Source organism: Abramis brama (assembly GCF_963993115.1).
Source record: "Abramis brama genome assembly, chromosome: 11".
In the NCBI taxonomy this organism is placed as follows: domain Eukaryota; kingdom Metazoa; phylum Chordata; class Actinopteri; order Cypriniformes; family Leuciscidae; genus Abramis; species Abramis brama.
In genome coordinates, this window is record NC_139973.1 from 8,017,603 (window position 1) to 8,039,531 (window position 21,929).

Below are 21,929 nucleotides of genomic sequence, written 5' to 3' on the forward strand. Positions count from 1 at the left end.
GCAGCATATTGCTATGGGGTTTTCTAAAGTGCTTTGTAGCATTTTGCAAGGGTGTTTGCATACTGGCTAAAGTCAGAAGTCTTAGATATGGCTTTGGTCCTCCTTCAACGCAATCAGCGCGTTACGGAAGATAGCGGCTCACACCACATGACGCTAATTGAAAGAGCCACATGCAGACTAACGTGTCTGAAGCACTCACCTGTTTCTTTCGTCCTGGCTTTCTTCGAGGGTTTGCTGGGCTCTCCTGTGCCCACTGCGTTGCCTGCCAAAACTCTGAACTCATACTCCACCCAGGGGTTAAGCTCGATTACTGTAGCAGTCAGATGTGTGCCCCCCACCACCTCCGGCACTGGAACAAAACAGAACACACACATACTGTGAGACGAGCCCCCCCGTGAGCCTGCATGGCCCCCCGCTCGCTCACACAAACAAGATGCACAGTGCGGGTCTCTTCGGCTCGGTGAGATAATAGGCTCCGTAGGTAAGATACAAAAGCGGGCTTATCGACAGGTGCTGTGAAAGCTGAGATAAAAATAACACCCTATAGTTTATAGCAATTAGCAATTATACATCTATCTATATCTGAAATTCAAAAAGAAGTAAATTCTCTGTTGTAAAGCTTCATTTGTGTGTGTGTGTGTGTGCAGACATTCATAATATTAATATTAATATTATTAATATTAATAATATTATCATCTTTGTGGTTCTTTTCCTGGCACCACAGTTTAATATTTTGTCAAGGTAAGCGCCCTATATCTCTCTATACTGCCATTCAATGTTTTTGGGGTCAGTACGATTCTTTTAAAGAAATTAATACTTTTATTCAGCAAGGATGCATTAAATTGATCAGAAGTTATAGCAAATACTTTTTATGTTGTATTTTTTAAAGTAGTATTTTAAAAATACTGCTGTATTTTTAAAGTATTTTTTAAAGTATATTTTAAAATAGAAAGTTATTTTACAATTATTTTGAAATATTAAAACATTTCACCATATTACAGTTTTGTACAACATATTTGATCAAATAAATGCAGCCTTGGTGAGCATAATAGACTTCTTTAAAAACATAAAAAAATCTTACAAACCACAAACCTTTGAACAGTAGTTCAGTGTGCGTGTGTGTGTGTGTGTACATGTTTTTCTATCCCGGTGGGGACTTAAACCTGAATGCACACAGACTCATGAGGACTCATGTCACTGTGGGGATCTAAATTGAGATGGGAGGGACTGTGTGTGTGTGTGTGTGTGTACACCCCATACAGCCCATGGGTAAATTTTACTGTCATTGTGTGGAAAAGAGCAAAACATCTCCTTTTGGATCGCTGTTCAAGCTACAGAGAAAGCACAACTACATGTGGTAAAACCAATCATTTTAGCAAGGTCTAAAATAAGCATTAACAAGCATAAAAAAAACCATGATGAAAATCTCAGTACGTAATAGGAGAAAAAAGCAGGGGGACGAAATAGGAAACTATGCAGAAAATGTTTTGATCAGTGAAGGCTGGTTAGAAGCCCCACCTGTGCTAACAGCTTGCCAGCCGAGGGAGAAAGGGGTTCTAGCCTGGATGGTGTAGGCAGTAATTGGACTGTGATTATCAGGACCAGGCCTCCAGGAGAGAGTGGCAGTGGTATCTGTGATTTCTTCCACATGGATGCTGGTAGGGGGGCCAGGGGGACCTGAGACAGAAGACAGCCATGCAAACCAGAAACACACACACAATGTCACGCTTGTAGGCTGCACATAGACGGCCCCCTAAAGCACAGCAATGCCGCTGGTTAAGTCTGAGCTACATGTTTTTACTGACTTAAAAGCTCTAATTAGCCTAGAAATCTAGACGCACCCTAGCGGCAGCAAAATGTATTTCGCAGCCAGGTGGGTCTAGCAACTCTCAATAGACCTTCTAGCTGCAAAAACCTAAATTGGGTCAGGCCAATCACGTCGTGTATAGAGTAGGCGGGGGCGGGCTTAACATATGACAACAGAGTTGCGACGGCTGCCACTTGAAAACAAAGAATGGCAGCTGCTGATGGAGAACAACGGTCTTTCGAATCGGCTTTGGCCGCGACTCTGGAGGACTTGGAGTTAAGTTTTTCTTTGAGAAAAGAGCAAAGAACGGCACTTAAGTCATTCTTAAAAAAAGGAAGATGTGTTCTTCGTTTTGCCGGCCAGATATGGCAAAAGTTGAATCTACCAACTAAGCTCCGCTGTTGGGAAAACACTCTGGTTGGTTTAAGCGCTGTCCTATTGCATGCAGAGGGAATTTGAAAGACAGCCGTTTATCCCGCCCCTCGGATTAAACCGCGTCTATGGTGAGTTTCCAGACCTAACATCTTGATGTAGGTCTGGCTTGCCAGGCTATCTAATTAGATTATGTCTCATTTTTTATGGGTAATTGTTTTGCTGTAGCAGGAAAACCAGCACATCTTTCCTCCATTTGGTAAACATTTAAAATGCGTCACTGGCTTGTTTAACAGTCTGTAACACTGTAACTAGTTAGTTGATGGATATTTAATATTCAGTAGCCAGAGTGTGCAAAAGTAGATGATGTCTTATTTATGTATATAAGATATGATACCACATGCAAGTGTTATATATGTTTCATAGCATTTTCACCTCTGACAATCAGGTCAGTTGCAATGGAGCTGCTGTCCACCTTGGTCTGTACGGCACACGTGTACTTCCCAGCATGCCTCAGCTGAATGTTTCGGATCATGATGTCACCTGCCGAGTGCTGCTGAAAAAGAAAGATCAAAGATATGGTAAGGAGTAACAGATTAGGTAGAGAAATTAAACACATTTTATTATTCAGTTGTATTTGCACATCTTAATGCTTGTTTTAAATTGTATTTATATGTACTTACATTATAGTACATATATTTGATATTTATCAGTATAACTTTTGGATGAACAAAAATTCTGATGACATTTTTTTTCAGCTTTCTGTACAGCCGTAGACAAACCAGGACTACAAAGACATTATTTGAAAAGTTTTTTTTTTTTTGTACCATGGCCTATTATTGCCTTAAATGACATGCAAATATGTAGGTCAAACAAAAACTGTTTTTGTCTAGATGAGCAGTTTTTGCTCAGAAATGGCTACCAAGTGGACCAGAGTATATGGTGAATAAAAAATATGGCTAATTTGGTACCTGTTACCTGAGTACTTAGAACAATTTAATTAACTTAAAGGGGTCATGAATTGAGAAATCAAATTTTCTTGATCTTTTGACATACTGTACTATAAAAATATCAGTTTCAATAGTTTCAGAACTCAAAAGTTCCTCGTTAGTCAAAAAGACAGCTTTGATTGAAACCAAGCTCAGAAAATGACTTGTTTCAGTTTATGTCACATTACTACGTCATAGTGTGACGAAAGACCGCCTCTACAGAAGAAGATCAACGCCTGCTTCTACGTCATGGCCTCTTTAGCCCCGCCCACCGATTCGCACATGTCATATAATAGTAAAAACGAAACAGAAGCAAACAAAATGATAGAGGATTACAAGATGGTTTGAAGTGCCAAGTAGTGGAAAAACAGTCTTTGCATTGCCTTCCTTGTGATCCTATAACATTAAGAAAGTGTGGATGAACTTTATTTTTAACGAAGTTCCAGTCAGATCACATCAAGACACCGTTCGCTTGCATTTATACTGTAGCACCGCATTCAAATTGAATAGTTGTGATTTGCTGTTCTTTCCTTTGCTTCCGCATTTATGGAGTTAATGCGGAAGCTTTCCCGGATATGGAAGAAAGCACAGAGAGAACGCTATTTTTGTTATTGTTTTGATCTAAGCCAACATCGGAAGTTTTCAAAACAATTTCACATATGTAATGGTGGGGACGTTGAAAATGATTTTAATATGCAAAACTGTTACCCAATCATTGCAGTGGGTCAAAGTCTTGAATGCTATCAAAACGGAGTGTTCGAAAAAGAGGGTCAAAAACAGGAGAGAAAATAGCTTATTACTTCTAAGTTAGGATGCCTTTTGATGTAAAAATCTTGATAACATTATATATATATATATATATAAATGCAGTTCATGACCCTTTAAAGCAAATTTCGGGTCTGTAGAATTAATAACTTTGCTATTTTTCCTTATCAAGGGTATATACTTTCCCCACATTCTTCACTCAAAGTGCTGCTATTAAGATACATCACTCATAATTAATCATAGTAATCAGGTAAAATAATATTAGTGGCAGTTTTTGCTCTTAAAATAGAGCACTTCCATCTAGAAAGTTCTCCATTGCTTGTTTCTTTGGAGACGGGGCACCTCTATGGATGACATGATGAACTAGATGACAAGAAAAGCGATCAGCCCCTCACCCCCAAAAGGAGAGGGGAAAAAAATATCATGAACTTTTAATGAAAGAAACGCATGTGACTGTACAAGTGCTGCAATTCACACTGAGTGGGAAGCTTAATTATACTGTAGATTAATACGGAATGGGTTGTCAGTGCCTGCACATATAATGGGAAAATCTCTTATCATAAATTCACAAACTCAAAACTGTGGAATTTAATGAAAGAATTAATGTGATTTTTTTTCCCAGCAATTCAGCTGAAAGTACTCGGTATGAATATCTAAAGAACAATATGTTACCAATTACAGCTTAAATACATTTGCATATATGTATGTGAAGTGTCCAGCTAGTAGACACAGCGTTAGTTCTTAATATTTTTTTTAAGAAAGGAAAAACAAGTATTTAAAAATATATTCAAAAACTATGGCTCTGTTCCAAAACCTATTAGCTGCCTAAGCCTGCACAGACATGCAACGCCTGTTCTAAAAGTAGTAAGCATGATTATGCTGTATTCTGACTCAATGATTTATGATACATTTATTTGCTATATTTAAATTTATGATTAAAATATATGCTTAATAGAATACAGCAACATATTACATGCTATTTTTTTTTAAAATGGTGGCAGCTACTGGTGGCTGCCATGTTGAGATCACAGGTCCAGACATAAATTATACACTTTATCTTGGTAATCCCAGTATTATCAGAAACTTTTGGCTGCGATATAAATAAATAAACCACTGAATGGTATTTTTAATTGTTTTGTTCTTACTCCGCCAACTTTTTCAAAGTATCCTCCATGGCTGCCGAAGTGGATGAGCTGCTCGTTGAAGAACCATGTGAACTTGAGCTCCAGCGAGGAGTCGTAGGAAACCTGGCAGGGAAGAATGATGCTCTCGCCAACAGTCACATCCAGCGTGTTGGGAGCAGTTGTAATGATCGTTGGCTCTGGAAAACAATATATATAAATGGCTACACATGAATAAATTTCAAAAAGTACCATTGTGGAAATAAAACAAGCATTAACGTTTTGAAAATTCTTGACTTTTATTCAGCAAGGATGCATTAAATTGGTCAAAAGTGACAGTAAAGACATTTTAGATTAGATTAGAAAAACTTTATTAATCCCTGTAAGGGGAAACTCGTTCGCCACCATTGCACATTACAGACACCACAAATACACAAATAAACATTAAAAAACAACAACAATCAATATATACAAAAAATTACACAACTTCATTGAAAAACCTAACTGCATTCGGAGAAAAAGATCTTCTAAATCGCTCTGTAGAACACCGAGGCATTACTAATCTTCCACTAAATGAACTTTTAAGTCAACTAAAAATACAGTGTAGTGGATGACCTTTGTGACACATAATTATTTTTAATTTATAATGTTACAAAAGATTTCTATTTCAAAGAAATGCTTTTTTTAACCTTTAATTCATCAAAGAATCCTTAAAAAGTATCATGTTTCCACAAAAATATTAAGCAGCACTAGTGTTTTCAACATTGATGATAATCAGAAATGTTTCTTGAGCAGCAGATCAACATTGATTTCTCAAGGATCATGTGACACTGAAGACTGGATTAATGATGCTGAAAATTCACCTTTTTCAGAAAAGGAATAAATTACATTTTAAAATATATTACAACAGATAAGTTATCTTTGAACGTTGTTCAAATGTCAAAATAAGATTCAGATTCCAGTGCACAGAGCTCCACGACAGATGGCTAACAACTAACAGGGCAATATCTAGGGTGGACGAAGAGGTGAATAACCCATGAACGTTCCATGAGCTCCACCATGTGTCACTGTCTGATCTTTGCTAAGCCCCAAATGTCCTAGAATGCACTACTCTGAAAAACAGATAACACGCCACCAGTCCCGGCAGGGCCTGCGCCCAGCTCACTTTCCCTCCAAGTCAGTTTAGTTCGCACACAGACTGGCACCATTTCACAAGTGAACACGTCAAGCACGCCTGCTCCTCCACTTTCAGAGTGCAGCCTTGTGTAGAACAGGTGCATGAGAGCAAAAATCCGCTGCAGGTCGCTTTTGAGCCTCATGAGGGCGCTGTGTGTGTTTCGCTGAAATGTCCATCAGACTAAATTAAGCACGGTGAATGATACCCCAGAAGAGTGCAAATGTATGCTGAAAGCATGCGGCACAAGCTTCCAATCTATGTGTGAGGATTCGATTCTGGAATTACAGGTCTCCGACACATGAAACAACCTTTCCCATCTCGACTGATATCAAACTGGAAAGGGAAAGCTAACAGGTGCGTTACTATGGGTTTTGTGCGGAACACAATGAGGGGCCGTCGGATGAGGCTTGCTGCTTTTATTGTTTGGATGAGATCCCTCTCCGACTGTCTGTCAGATTCACACAATGGGATGACAATACGGCACTGCCTGGTAATCTGTCAGCTCTTAGCCTGGCAATTCAATTCAGAATTCAACAGCAGCGCCTTGAAGCCCAGAAAAGAGCATGTTACTCGCTCTTCTCCTGTAGGAACAGCACTTGTTGGAGGATTGGTTGAGTAATGTACCTTTACTTCATCCCCGATACCTTCACCACTTTCATCCTGTTCTCCGTGTAATGCTCCCATGTTATTGTTTGCCATCTCTCATAGTAGACGGATGTCCCATGGCTCCCTTTGTTCTTCACTATGGAAGTGGCTTGGGGTCTCCAAACAAGGCGGATTCCTCTATGGTCTATATTTAAACAAGCATCAGACTAAACTGAACAAGTGAAAAATTACCATTGTAAGTCAACGAGAAGCTATTAATACCTCCTATTGTAGTTGTAATGAATGAAACGCGCCTCAGTGAGGGTGTAGAGGGAATGTGTGGTTGCGCTGATCCGCAAATTTGCACTTCAGACCAGAGCCCTGAAAGGTGGTAGAAAAATCTCTGAGGTGAAACCTGAAAATTCATTCAAGGCAAAGCTGACACTGCTGTCTTACAGTCGAGGTTGTAGAACTGGAGAAAATGCCTCTTATTACCCCGCTCCATCATCATTTGTGACAGATTGCATAGATAACCTCGTTTAAAAGACCTGACGCCCTCAAGCTCTCGTCGGCGTAATCTGAGTGATATCCTTCTTGCATAATACCTTGTTACTGTTACTGTCTGTCATTAAAGCTGTCGAGAGAAGACGAGACCCTATAGATTAACAGCGGCAATCCGTGGAAGCTTTCAGACCGATCCCATCACAGAAACGTCAATGACCTCAAAAGTGTTCACACTTTTGAATTAATGCAGCCCCATCCATTTTGCTAATATCCTGCTTCATAGCGACAGAAACGACGGGAATGGAAAAACCCTGCTACACAATGACCAAGCAAGTTTAAATGGTCTGTGGAAGTATAGTAGAGCCAGACTACACGTTATTCTTCTCTAATATTTCTACTTGAATATTGCAGTCTCATACAGGTCAAGTGTTCTAGGAGGCTCACAATGATTTGGCACAAAAACCAATTGAGCAAAGCCAATGTGCAGATCTGTGCGACAGGCTCCTGCTGATCGTGTCAAGAAATCAAACTCAAACAAGGTCAAACTATTAGCAAATAACACCTGTGACTTTGTCATTTATTTTAAATAAGATTTTATTTTAAAAAGATGTATTTTATGATAGCAATGCACTGCAAAACATTTTTTTTTAACTTAAAATAGTATTTACGCTGCCTTAAAATTTTAAGTTTAGTCAACTTGAAATGTGAAATTGTAGTAATTGACAACTTGGATATTTAAGTTGACTAAACTTAAGATTTTAAGGCAGAACAAACTTACTTTATTAAGTTTTTATTTTTTTTTATTTTTTACAGTGTATACAAGAAGCTCTGAAAATTAATAAATTAATGTAATTACATCAGGAAAGACAATATACAGAAATTCCCTCAGCAAGAGTGGTTCAGAAACCGTCAAATTCTGTAAAATTCGTAATTAGGAATAAAAAATATGCAATTATATTAAACAATTTTGAAGTAGAAAGTATGTTCAACTTGCTTTTCATCTGTAATAAAAAATTCACTGAAGCAAACTCAAAACATTGTCATGCAGCACTGACGTTGAGTAAAAGTAGATAAAGCAACTAGAAAGAAATGTTTTCCAGTCATTCAGTGTGTTTTATGAAACTCTAAGCCGCCATCAAAACACTGTTCCACAGAAGGAATAACAAAACTCAAAAGACACAAAATAGGACAAAACCTAAACTACATCACTAGAGAGACAACTGCCTGTCCTGTCCATAGTACTGTATATGAATTAACTTCTAAATTGAACAGGAACTTGTGTTTTTACAGTGAAATATAGATACGCATTTTTATTTATAGAGAACAATGGAGAGAAAAGAAAGAATGGGATCAGGAAAAGTCATGAGCTTCATTCACATGATTACCAGGCGGCTACAAAAAAGTGTACTTGACATGATTCTTAAGATTTTGACCAACAAAAAAAATCTATACCATACTAAAATCGGTTATATATCTGCCCACATTCTCCATGTCTTTTTTTCCTCTCCTCATGCACACTCTAAAAGCACTCGAAATGACCAAGGCTCCTTATCTTCACTCCAATACCTCGGCAAAATCGCACCAAAAGAAAGCTGACAAAAAGCCTGACCACTGCAACCTCTTCCAATTGAGTTTCCACCCTCCGCGATAACCTTGCGGATCTTGCAATCCCCCTTTTTTGAAGCTCGTACTCAGACAAGTCGGGTCGAAAACATCACAAAGTAATAATTGAAATAGAGCCTCTTTGATATGTGCGCAATCTGTGATAGCTTTAGTCCTTTTTCAAAAGAGCATTGGATAAAATTCCATCAAATATAAAAGCATTTAATAAAAAATTAAACTTAGTCAAAATAAAAGTTTAATTGTCAAATGAGTAACAACACAGAAAAAAATGAAACAATGAAACACCACTGAAAGAAAGAAATATTTAAAAAAAAAAAATTAATTATAATGAATAATTATTTTTAATTATAAAAATATAATATAATATAAAACAAACTTATACTTTATATAATATATATATAAAAAGAATAGGCCTAAGTAGTAACAGCACAAGTGGAAATAAATTCAACCACAGTTTTATGTATGAAAATGGTTAAACATCCTATTTATTTTTTTATTATGTTTTAACGTGTGCACTGCAACTTTAAGCGACGTGGGATGATTGTGTACGTTGCATGCAACAGTGAGGCAACTCATTATGAAAATGATCTCTCACCAACTCTGATATCATTGTCCAACATCCAAACACATGATCTGATCCTCAGTTAATCTCTGTCCAGCAAAACTAATTTCTAATTAAGACTAATTAATCTAGGTAATATCCTCTCAGCGTTCTGATGATTGGGACATCAGCAGGGCTGACACAATGCTCCGTTTCCAACCGCTGTTTGCTGGGAGGGTTTACATGCAACTTATCCAGTGGGAATCTAATGTGACAGGTATTTTTCAGCACTCATATCACCACAGTCAATTTAAATAAACCACTGTCATCTCCCATAAGGGTTGCGGCAGACGCTGATGTACACAGGCAAACCAGGTTTCCACTCCTAAATGAAATTGCAAATGTAAATGCCCCTGTCTTAGTCTCAGTGCCTTATTAATAGTGACAGTTAGGTGCTAGATCATATAGGGGAACATTTGTACGTCAGCAAGGATGCAGCGACGCACGGCCCACGCAATCAAGAGTAAACGCTCAGGGTGGGTGTCAGATAGACGCCCGTGACACTCTCTCTGAAATATAAATCTGAAGATAATCGCGCAATTCATCCAGATAGAAAAAAGATGCATCCTTCTCCTCAGGCTGATTGATAACCAATTTAATGGGCCGCTCCCCATCCTCAGACGCATTACAAAGTGTCTGGATAAATGTCATCAATAATGACAGAGCGGACATGTTTGAGGAATGCGTTAATGAAGAGAAATAATGGAATAAAAGGTGCGAGACGACGCGGCGAACAAACAACACGCACAGGGCAGACAGTGACTCGAAGTAATGAGGCAGGCTGAGGACCAATCACAATCCCCTTAGACTCTTTTTTGACTTCAGTCTGAGTTGAAAGAGCCGTTATTGCTTTAGTGTGAAATCCAAGTCCTGCAAATGAGAAATAAAACATCCTTTCAAGAGATAATTCTGTTTTTAGAGACGGATAATAATAATTATGAGCCTGCTTTTCAACCTTTACGGTGTGAAATGATCTGTGGAGTTTCATTCTTAAATTAAATATCTTCAGATTAAAGAATTCCACTCTTGACTAATTAAATATGTCAGTGTTAGAAAGTGAAAAACCGCGTGACTGTACAACACTCGCACTGGTGAACAAAAATGGTCTTTCAATGAAAAGCACGGAGCGGAGACTCAACATAAAAGACTTATAAGATACTCATCCAGTCATCCATCTCTCTCCTGCTTATATACATCATCTATAATGCAAGTAATGCATTTTTAAATTATTAACCAGCCGATGGGAACACAGACAAATGAAGATTTTACAAGTAACTGGCAGAGAAAACAAACGATTTGCCTTCATTAACAAATATCTGATTTATTATAGACAATAGGCATTTTTGTACCAGGGTGTTTTGTTCTACCATAATTGTAATTAATTATGATCATTGTTGGGGAATGTTACTTTTAAAAGTAATGCATTACAATATTGCGTTGTTCCCTAAAAAGCAACTAATTGTCTACTTGGTTACTTTTTATGGAAAGTAAAGTGTTTTGCTTACTTTTGCATTACTTTGTCTCACCTGGGCTGGGCTTGCTTGTTTGTTTTTTAATAACAAAATAACAAGTTCTATTTTTTGGTAAAGGTAAAGGCCCTTCACACCAAAAGTGAAAAGAAGAGAAAGGAGAGAAGAGAGCAGAAGGGAATAAAGTTTAACACTTAATTCAGCAATGAACATGGATCATTGATGTTCAGCAGCAAGGACATAAGTTAATAAAGTGAGATTAATGTTCAATCTATGACATAAAGTATATTTGTATTATTTAACATATTGGTTTCACTTTATTTTGATGGTCCCTTTAACACATTCTGTTGACTATAAGTAACTTTGCACCTACATGTCTACTAGGTCTCATTAGAGTGTTAATCAAAATAAAGTGTTACCAACATATATAAACAAGTAATCTGATTACGCAACTTACGTTCCTTATGCGTTTACCCACAACACTGATTATGATTGCATATTATGATATCATTGAATTTGTGATTATGTTAATAGATGTTAAATGGCAGAACCGGTATCATCTGCATCAGCAGGTTCTCATTTTATTAGATAGATAGATAGAGAGATAGAGACATAGATAGATAGACATTTGTTCTCATATGGACACAATTTACACCAGGCAGCCTTATGGATAATCTCTAAATATAGAGGAATCAGCCATGTTAAAGAATAATGATATGAGTCATGCAAAAGACATTTGCATTTGCATCTTAAAAAAGGGCAAATGAAACAATCAAAGCGGTCACTATAGCAACCACTAAAAGTAGAACTGCCTCCAAGGTGCTTTATTAGAAAACCGTGGAGCTGGTGTCTGAAGACCTCCGAGAAGAAAGACAAAAAAATGGATTGAACCTTTAAGTAAACATGACAACACGCTCAGTCACAACAGATTTGTTTTTATGTCGGACTGTTTTTTGGGGGGGAGGAAACTGCATTAAACTTTAAATCAAGAACAAACACGTCAAGTGTGGACTATGTGATCTCATTAGTATTCGCAGATGTTCAAAAGTACACGTTTTTTATTTGGGCAGATACTTATTCGTACAACATCAATGTATGGACAACATATACAATTTAAAACCTTTTAAAAAACACAAGCTGGAACTGAAATAACTGATTTTCTTTACAGTGAAAAACAATATCTAGAGAAAATATTTGAGGAAAAAAAGTTCACTATATACATTTCCATGAATTCTTAATATTTTATTAGTTTCATATTACTTTTATACATATTTTTCCATTCCAGAATGGAATGAAGTAGCTTAAATGTCCAAGCAGGTAAACAAGCTTAAAATACATATAAAGGCATTAAACATTTAATTATTCTTAATTTTCATATAAACAATAAAATATATACTATAAATATAAGTTGTATTCACATAAAATAACTGACATTTTAGAAGCTATCAATTCAGTATGTTGATTGATTCAATATCAATTATATGTGTTATGAATACTACTGTGGTTGTGTTTTTTTGCAGAACATAAGGTTTTAGCTTGGCTCTAACAGTGTCTACAGTAGTTTTGACTGTATGGTATAATTATGGATGTTATTTTGCTGATGCAGCATGTGTACGCCCTTCTGACATACTAATGGAAAGAAAATGGACGTTGACATATAGCTGCCAGTGGCGTATCACTTCTTTTGACATCTTTGGCAAGTGAAAAGTGCCCAGCCTCATTGCATCTATCTATCAATTGTGTTTAAGCTTCTCTGCCCCAGTCCATCTATCTATAAATCCCATTTACTCAACTCACGTTCCCCACTGTGTTATGTCAATAAGTTGATAACATAATACATACGAATATAAAATGAAGGGGACTCAATATTTATTGAGTTTTTGATGGATCTCCCCTTGACATGCAATGATTTAGGGTTTCAATGCCTGACAAAGGTTAATGAAGTAGACTAAAACCTCACACTTAAGGCACAAGAAACTCTGCAGTTTGAGAAATTATTCACTTCTAAAAGAACCTGAGTGAGGCGATAAATATAGAGCTTTTTATAGACATGTAGTTTTGCTTCTTGCAGGATTACATTAAAATGAGGCTCCTGAATGTTTGTTAAGGACACTTAAAAGACTTTCTATAAAATAGCTGGAAACCCACAGCTTTTGATAGTCGTGCTGAAAAAGGCTGGTTAAAGATGGTTTTATTTCAGCAAGCCTGAAATGTAAAACTAAAATATATTTAAACCAATTTTGTGTATGATCTGCCACAATACTAGTGGGTTGTGGGGTGGCGGCCAAAGCTGCTATACGATAGCTTAAATTATGACTATAAAAAGCTATGAATATGAAAGAAAATCCCAGTTCAGACAGACTTAATTTTCCCTGAGGAGTTTAGGTAAAATTGTTTTACAGTGAGATTTTATGCCTCAAAACAAATTACCCACTGTTCTTCAGCTACCTTTGGCGACCTCTAAGAGGAATGTCTGTGATTTTGGTATATTATTTTTTTACAGTGCTTCTCATTTATTTTGACCTTCGCCAAGTACTGTAACTAAAGCTAAATTTGTAGTCGTGCTGCCTGGTTCACCTTCATTATGAATTTTTGCCAACTTTTTTGGTCAAATAACAGTTGGTGGCTCAAGTACTGCTGGCATCCTATTAAAAAGAGGATTAAATCAAAAAGGAGAATCTCTGGAATTAAAACAGCTGATTTATTATTATATAATGTTATAATTAATTACATCTTTATTTCAGTTGGTTTTAATGGGTATACCTTGTGTAAACAGCCACATACAGACAGAAGATACTCTTCAGGGTTTTGCAAAACTTTTAAATGAATATGTTGGAACTGAATTGGCCAAACCACACAAGAAGTGGAATTGGAATTTTAATTTGCAATGAAACTGAAAGATTTTTCAAGCGTCAAGAATTAGAAAATTGCAGTAACTGTATTTGTCAGAACTGAATGTTTTTGAATTCTTAAATTCATCCAGTTTGGAATTTCAAAAGCATTCTCAATAAAAATCTGTGGATAAAAACATAAAGAGATCCCAATTCCAACTGAATCTGTACATGAAATCAGAGGTGTCCCGTGTTATTAAATCATAACTTACATGCTGTTTAGAAAACCAATCTGCCCAAATATTGCTCAAGAGAAAGAGGAAGGAACAGAGAGCGATGAGGGAGGTAAAACACACACGTTGCAGAGGGTATGGAGACCTCCACTGAGTTGTGCTTACATCCTGAAAATCCACCCAGCCTTAGAACACTCCTAAGTGAACATGCTCGGCACCGCACACCCACCTCTCATTCATATTTAATACAGCATAATAACTCACTGCTCCAGTGACTCAACAAGTGTGATCTGGGTCCCTCCGGGTTCCCCGTGCTGGAGTTCTGACACTACACTCCTTCATCTCATTAGGAAATAAAATGATTCCCCTTGGCTAAGATCAGATAGCTTTGGAAGGTATATTCTACATAATACAGATAAGCACACCGAAAAGACGTTGTAATGCGACTTGGGTGGATGTATGATGCAGAATGTACTGTACACGGTTAAAATAGAGATTCTTTATTGGCATTCATGGTTCCATAAAGAACCTTTAACATCCATGGAACCTTTCCATTGTACAGAAAAACTTGTGGTGAAAAAAAGGTTGTTTAGATTCTTAAAATGTTAGAAAAAAAATGGCTATTTTAAGAACGGTTCAATGAAAGGTTCTTTTATATCTTCTGATCTTCTATAGATCTTCTATTGAGCTTTTATTGGCACATTCGCACCACGGGAACTGGGAATGATTTGAGTTATAGTTATAGGACTAAATTAGCTCTAACCTCAGCTACGCTATGGAGGAAATCCAACGTGACTTTGAAGTAAACATGAAACATGAGTATGTATTTCTCCTCAACTAGAGAATTTGAGCATCAACCACACGGCAAACGCTATAATACTTTTTCATACACCGTTTACTTTCTGTTTAACAGTTCTATCTAACATTGTATTAGACAGGACTGTTAAACTGATCGAAAACTAACGAAGATGGAGAATGGAGTGCTGTGTGCTCAAGCTGGCGTTCTCAGCGCTGTCAAAATAAAAGTCCCATACAACAACCAAAGCGCCTACGTTACGGCTTACGTCACTTCAAAGTTCCTTTTGGCGGTGCGAATGCAACCAGGAAAATGGCCCTAGGGGAAAATGTAGTTCTCGGATCACCTTGGTGGCTAGTTCCTATAACTACCAGGTATGGCATCGCTGTGAAAACCCCCTAGTGGAATCTTTATTTTTAAAAGTTTAATCCATTAATAATCCATTAAATACATGTCAGAAGAGGCTATATTAACCTCAAAGACTCCAAAATAACTGAATTCAAGCAAATACCTTTAACAAGCAGGTTCCCTGAGCTGCTTGCTTCACCAAACTGGTTACGGGCGACACACGTGTACGTGCCAGCGTCCGATTTGGTGGCGTTGGATATCCGAAGGCTTCCACTCTCCAATATAGCAATTCTGCAAGGCAAACATACACACACATGATAATATTACTTCAGAGTGCTTCTGTGACTTTAAGCCAGCAATCAACAAAAGCAATTTATTTTTTGACAGGATAAAAGTACAATGACAGGTTTTGTAGCTATTTAAGACTTGAGACTTCTGGAGAGGTTGTAAGTGTGTGATGCAAGACGATCTAGACATTTTTTCCAGAGACCATTTCAGGAAAAAGAGTGCAATTTCTAGACAGTTTTGAAGGTTTTTCAGCCTTTGCACCTCGCTATGAATCTTTTGTCTTGTCAGATCTCAAACCCCCACCTACAACAAACTGCTGTCAACATGTTTTTAAGAGGAATAAGAGTGGTGCTGAAATTGTGTGTTTCTGTTTTTTTTTTTTTTTTTTTTCAATGCTGCTAGGATATCTTCCATTTGCCATTTAGAATAATATATTCGCTTTTATACTTAAAAACTGATCCTTGAACCAGAATCAAACCAATGTAAATTTTAACATCCGACATCTGTTTTTATGTAGGACAATGGAAAAATCTGTTCAAAAATTCAAATATGAAATTATCTTTAAACCTTGTAGAGCACACACACACATAAAAGGGTCTTAAAAACACATCCTCAAAGATTAAACATGATGTAGAGACCTTGAGGATGAAGGAGAAAAATAGGGAGGGCTTCATTAATTCATGATGTCATTCTAATTATTCTAGCCATAACGCTCAAGAAGGAGTGAGCCATAAGCAAGTTTTGCAAAAAAAAAAAAAATGGGGAGGGAGAGAGACAAAAACAACATGGTGCCATATTATAGATGGTACTATTTTGAAACCCTGTGATAGCTTGGGGGAAGAGATGTTTAATTGGTGTGGACAAAGCATTGAATATAAAAAAATCCATTTCCACAAACTGTGGATTTCATTAATGACTCTAGGAAGACCCCAATAAATAATATATTTCTAATTAACACAGCTGAAGTGTGTCAAATGTAATGATAATTTGGTGAACACACTGTAAAAGAGAGAAATACAGAAAAAGATGTCATAAAACGCACAATGGTGAGATATGTTTTCTGTACACATGCATAAAAGGTACAAACACATTTTAGGCTATTTCAGCTTCATCTATTACTAGCAGGAGGATAAAATCAAACATACACTCGTGCAATCTTCTTAGACTAGCATTTTCAGTAGAATGGGGAGTGATTTTCCATGTGCAATGTCAAAGGATGGCAGCAGTAAAATGTGTTTACTGAGTGTGAAGAACTTAACTAGACCGCACAAAGCCCAGACATGAACTCCACTGAACACCTTTGGGATGAATTGAACATCAGTGCTTGACCTCAGTGCCAGAGAAAATCCCTGCAACCATGTTCCAACAGTCTAGTGGAAAGCCTTCAGCGTCTTTTACACATAAATTTGACCAACAATCCCTAAAGTACTGTAATTTATTATTGAGGTAATCTGAGAACTTCATATGGTGAAACATTCATCTCATTCATATATTTTTATGAATAAACTGAATATACTGCTCAAAAGTTCAGTTGTAAGAATTATTTAATGATTTCAAAAGAAGCTTCTTGCTCAAAATACAGTAAAATAATATTGTGAAATATTATTACAATTTAATATAACTTTTTTCTTTTTTAATATATTTTAAAAATGTAATTCATTCCTGTGATGGCAACGCTGAATTTCCAGCATCATTACTCCAATCTTCAGTGTCACATGATCCTTCAGAAATCAGAAATATGCTGATATGGAGCTCAAGAAACAGTACTTATTAATGTTAAAAAACATTTGTGCTGCTTAATATTTTTGTGGAAAACACATGACATATATTTTTTCAGGAATCTTTAATGAATAGTAAATTTAAAAGAACAGCATTTATTTGAAATAGAACATTATGTAATGTTCACGCAAACATTACGTTACTTTTCATCAACTTACTGCATCCTTGCTGAATAAAAGTTTTCATTTATTTTCTTACCAACCACAAACTTTTGAATGGCATTGCATATATTTTCACAGACAGGAAGGTCCCACATTTGCAGGTCACAACAAAGCAGGTAAAATACAGTTTATCAGTAACAGTGGTGAAATTTTTCCTCCCTTCTCTGTTATGCACCCTACCTCCAGAGACTGCCAACAAATAGGCCAGCACATTGTCTTATCTAGATCAAGGAATGACCTGCTTTTGTGCAGCTCTCCAGCTGTTGGTGATGCTTTATGAGTTATGATATATATATTTGTTTTCCATTCTCCTTATAATATTACTCTCCGTGTCTCTTCCCACCTTTAGACAGTTCATTCAGGTATACAAGGAAAAACACTTTGACGTATGGAGGATGTGCATGGATTTCAGATTCTGGTGTCAGAAAATAAAGTGAGGCCGTACCAGAAATGAAAAACAACATCTCAATTGTTTCTCCTAGACAGCCATTCCAGGAGAAATCTCCTATTTCTCAGAATTTTATCACAAGAAAATACGGTTACACTTTAGACATCTACTAACTATTAGTAACTTTGCAACTACATGTCAACTAACTCTCATTAGTATGTAGTAGACTGTTAGGTTAAGGTGTTAGGGTTTGGGTTGTAGTTGCAAACTTACTTAGTCAGTAGAATATCTGTTGGCAGACCATCAAAATAAAGTGTTCCTGAAACGAATATTACATGGTTCCTGTAAAATTGCAGAAGAGTTCTCAAAAATATCTCAAATTGTGCTTAGGTTTGCCAGGATAACAGCAATCAGAGATCTCAATATTAACTCAAACATTTATCATCAAATGATCAAATATGAGCTGTCCTATTCACAGTTTTGTTTCCAGTTTTGTTTCTCCTATGGAAGTTTAGAAGAAACATTTAAGGAAATTTAAATACAAATTTTCCTCTGGCTGGTCATTATCATGGGATACTGGCTTTTTTACTAGTTAAACCAGCAACATTCGGCTATGCTGATCCACCAGCAAGTATACCAGTATAAACCAGCGTGAAAATTCATAAGCTGAGTAGCTGACCTTTCAGCAGAGTAAGCAAACCTGATGGACTCATTCTGACACTGATGGATTCAAACAGAGGAGACTCCTAAGGTTGGTGAGGCAGTTTGTGGTCTTGAACATACTTGGAGAGCACATCTATTCTTGGACAGGCACAGCAGTCCCTCCATCCAGTCTGAGTGGATGAAAATCTATCAATAATTCATCAGCAAGATGAACCTGAGTGCCGGTCTCCTCATCTCCTGTTCGTAACAGCTAATAAGGACAGCTGTAAATCTTCTAGCAGGATACAAGCCTGTATGACACAGCTCTGCTGAGGAGCTTAAATAGAGGCACTATGTTGCAGGGAATTCTCAAATCCCCCCAGAAGTGTGCTTAGAGTTGGTACGAAGACAACTAGAGCTATTATGTACTTTTATGTTTTGCGGGGGAAGACAGATAGGAGGGCATTAATAAGATTCATCCTGTAGGAGCTTTCCTCTGGAAATCATAAACTGGACAGCATGTGCTAAAGGCTTGATGCCTCTTCTGGCTGTTGTCTGGCAAAAAGTCTTCGCCAGAAACCTTTGTGAATTGGCTTAAATCACTGATGAATTGATTAACGCATCTCTCCTGTGTCCCTTTTTATTATTATTTTTTTGCTGTTGTGAATGTAAGAATGGGACAAAGGGCATAATTCTGAAAATCTTGTAATGAGTGGAGGAACATGACCTTAATATCTGTTAGTATATTCTTTTTCATTTCAAAACATTTGCTCCTGAAATGGAAGCATGAGTGGAATAATAAAAATTCTGTTGACTTTGCTGAGGCATTTTCAGTCTGAGCACATCACTTAATAAACTTCAACAAGCTCTTAAACTCGCTCTTCAGAATTTCATCCACTTAACGCTAGGTCAAATAGAACAGTGGTGCAAGGTGAAATAAAAATGTTTGTAGTTTTAAGATATACAATTTGATATACAAAAGGGATGACTTTATTTTTCTGTTACAAATAATATTTCATTCACCACCGAGGAAATCATGACTATTCAATCAGTAATAACTTAAGTATTCTAGTATAGAATATAGAATATATAATATAAATATATATATACTTTTATATTATCTTATATATATTATAACCTGCAAAGTAGCAAGTGTTCCATCTCTGTTTTTGCAAATATAACAATCAGTAACCAACAAAAATTATGCTTAATTCCATCCATCCATCCATCCATCCATCCATCCATCCATCCAGTATTTTACATTCTAGATGAACAACAATAAACTGGATAAATTAGAATAAACTAAAAATGAATCAGTGTTTTGAAAATGTCAATCCGATTCTCTAGTGAAACACCTACTGTTGTCCTGATATAACCTGCAAAAAGAGTCACTAAAAACCCCCATATGTCCGGAGCCCCTAAGGGAACATGGTAGTGGAAAAAATATAAGATGGGAGGGAAAATAATGTCAATGCTTTTGTGTTCTCTCGCAAATGTTTTGCGTTCCCCCGAGAAACTTTGCGATCGCTCGAAAACTTTAGTGTTCTTTGCGAGCGAACGCAAAACATTTGCGAGAGAACACAAAAGCATTGCCAAATAATTTTCCCTCCCATCTCATATTTTTCTTCATGTCCCTTTAGGGGCTCCGTACATATGCACATATTTATGTATAAAACATAAATAAATACGTAGTCTAAAATGCAATAAAAAAGATATAGAAAAGTTTAAAATGTTTATAAAGTATTTAAAAAAAGAAAGAAAATACTGCTTCTGCTATAACTGCTCTAAGAGAATATCCAGTAACAGGTTAAAGTCTGGTTTGTCTTAAGTCCTGATCCCATTGCTTCCTTCTCCCACCTGCAGTTTTCTTCATCTCTCTCCAGTTTCCTGTAAAGAAGCTTTCATACTGATAGCGATTTGCAGACAAAGCAAAGTCATTAATTTTTCAATTGGCAGCAACATGAGTTAAAGTGAACACTGGCATTCCCAATAAAAAATTCAGAAGAGTTGAACTCATTTGAACAAGCAGCAGTGTGATGCGGCGTCTATCAACCAAGCAAAGTTGAATAGTGACCAACAGTGGAGACTCGACAACCCACAGCGTTTGAATCGCTAACAGTGTGAATGGAGCTCAAGTTTAAAGGCAAAAGCTCATAAATAATGTTGCATATTGGTACAAGCTCCCAGATATGACCCAGGACAGCACATTTAAGCGGGTTGCAACTCTCCTGAACTAACTGGCCCCCTCTGACCTACCTGGAGGTTGTGTTCCATCAGTGACGTTTTTAAAAACATTTACCGAGGACCCAGAGGGAGGGTTATGTAGCAGGGCAAGGCAGCGTCTACAGAAGGACCAGGTAGGTCGTTTTATCCTCCAAATGGGGCACAAGGCTTGACCCAAACGTGAAGGGCTGATATGTTGAGGGCTAATACCGTAAAGCGAGGTGTAAGAGAGCTCCTGGCGTTACTGAGATGGATCATGTGTCCATATCTCAGTAGGCCTTCTGCTGGGAAGAGCGTTTGATAAACTGACGACCTTGTCAGTTGGATAAATAAACCGAGGGAGGCAGAAACAGGTCATTTCGGATCACGCTCTGTCAAGAGATCTGTTTACGGGAAGCCACCTTGATGAGCGTACCTTTGCTTTCGACTCCTCAACCTCAAGGTTAGTCGGCAATTACTGCCACAAGAAAAAAAAAGAGCCTTTCATTGAGTTTCGCTGTTATCACTAGAACAACAGAGCAATCACTTGTTGGATAGGAGAGGGGAAAAATGGGACATGGAAATGTTGTCTTCTGACACTTTTCCAATAGCCAGGTAATTGATATTGATTTTTTTTTAGTGTATACGAGTCAATGGTTCTTAAGACATAACATTCATTACCGCCGCATCTGACACTCACATAACCGTGTCAAAGTTTTACGAATTACAGCATCTATCGGGTCTGACTTACTGTTAGTGTGGTATAGTTGCATTTATAATGCAGGCCTTATTGATTAAGTTCGGTATAAATCAGCAATATGGAGAAAGACATCGATTTGTTCGGAATACACTGATACATAAAGGCAAAAATATGAAGTGAAGTAAATCCAATGTGCCATGAGCTCAACATCTCCGTTGTGCTCCAAATTTGGGGCATATTTACAAGAGAAACCACTGAAATTGGCTCACACGGAATTCACCCGTGGCTTTTATCTAAGTCTTCACGACAGGCATTATTTGGTTTGTCAGTCAGAGACAGCTCTTGGGTTTAATAATGCGGGTGTCGCTCACTCCATGGGTGTCCAAAGGGCTTGGCAATTCAGATATAATGGGAGTGATAAGAAATGATTGACAGAAGCATCTGGACACCTAGCCGAGCTCAAAGAGCAGGCGTTTTAGACAACCAACTGTGTACAATGGTGTTTTTCTCCTTTTGGGTATTAAAATAGCAAAAGAATGGTGGAGCTG

General features: G+C 37.2%; 1 protein-coding gene across 3 annotated transcripts in view; it reads right to left on the reverse strand.

Annotated features, from left to right (window-relative positions):
• Nucleotides 1-21,929, reverse strand: part of cntn4 (contactin 4) — a 141,702-nt gene that overhangs the window by 11,274 nt on the left and 108,499 nt on the right. For 2 of the 3 annotated variants that reach the window (XM_084127844.1, XM_084127843.1), the window contains exons 12-16: nucleotides 15,385-15,512; nucleotides 5,079-5,254; nucleotides 2,615-2,735; nucleotides 1,519-1,677; nucleotides 200-349 (exon numbers count right to left, since the gene is read on the reverse strand). In XM_084127844.1, the coding sequence (XP_083983970.1) occupies nucleotides 200-349; nucleotides 1,519-1,677; nucleotides 2,615-2,735; nucleotides 5,079-5,254; nucleotides 15,385-15,512 (734 nt within the window). The remainder of the gene's footprint in view (nucleotides 1-199; nucleotides 350-1,518; nucleotides 1,678-2,614; nucleotides 2,736-5,078; nucleotides 5,255-15,384; nucleotides 15,513-21,929) is intronic. The other variant, XM_084127845.1, reaches the window with a different exon arrangement.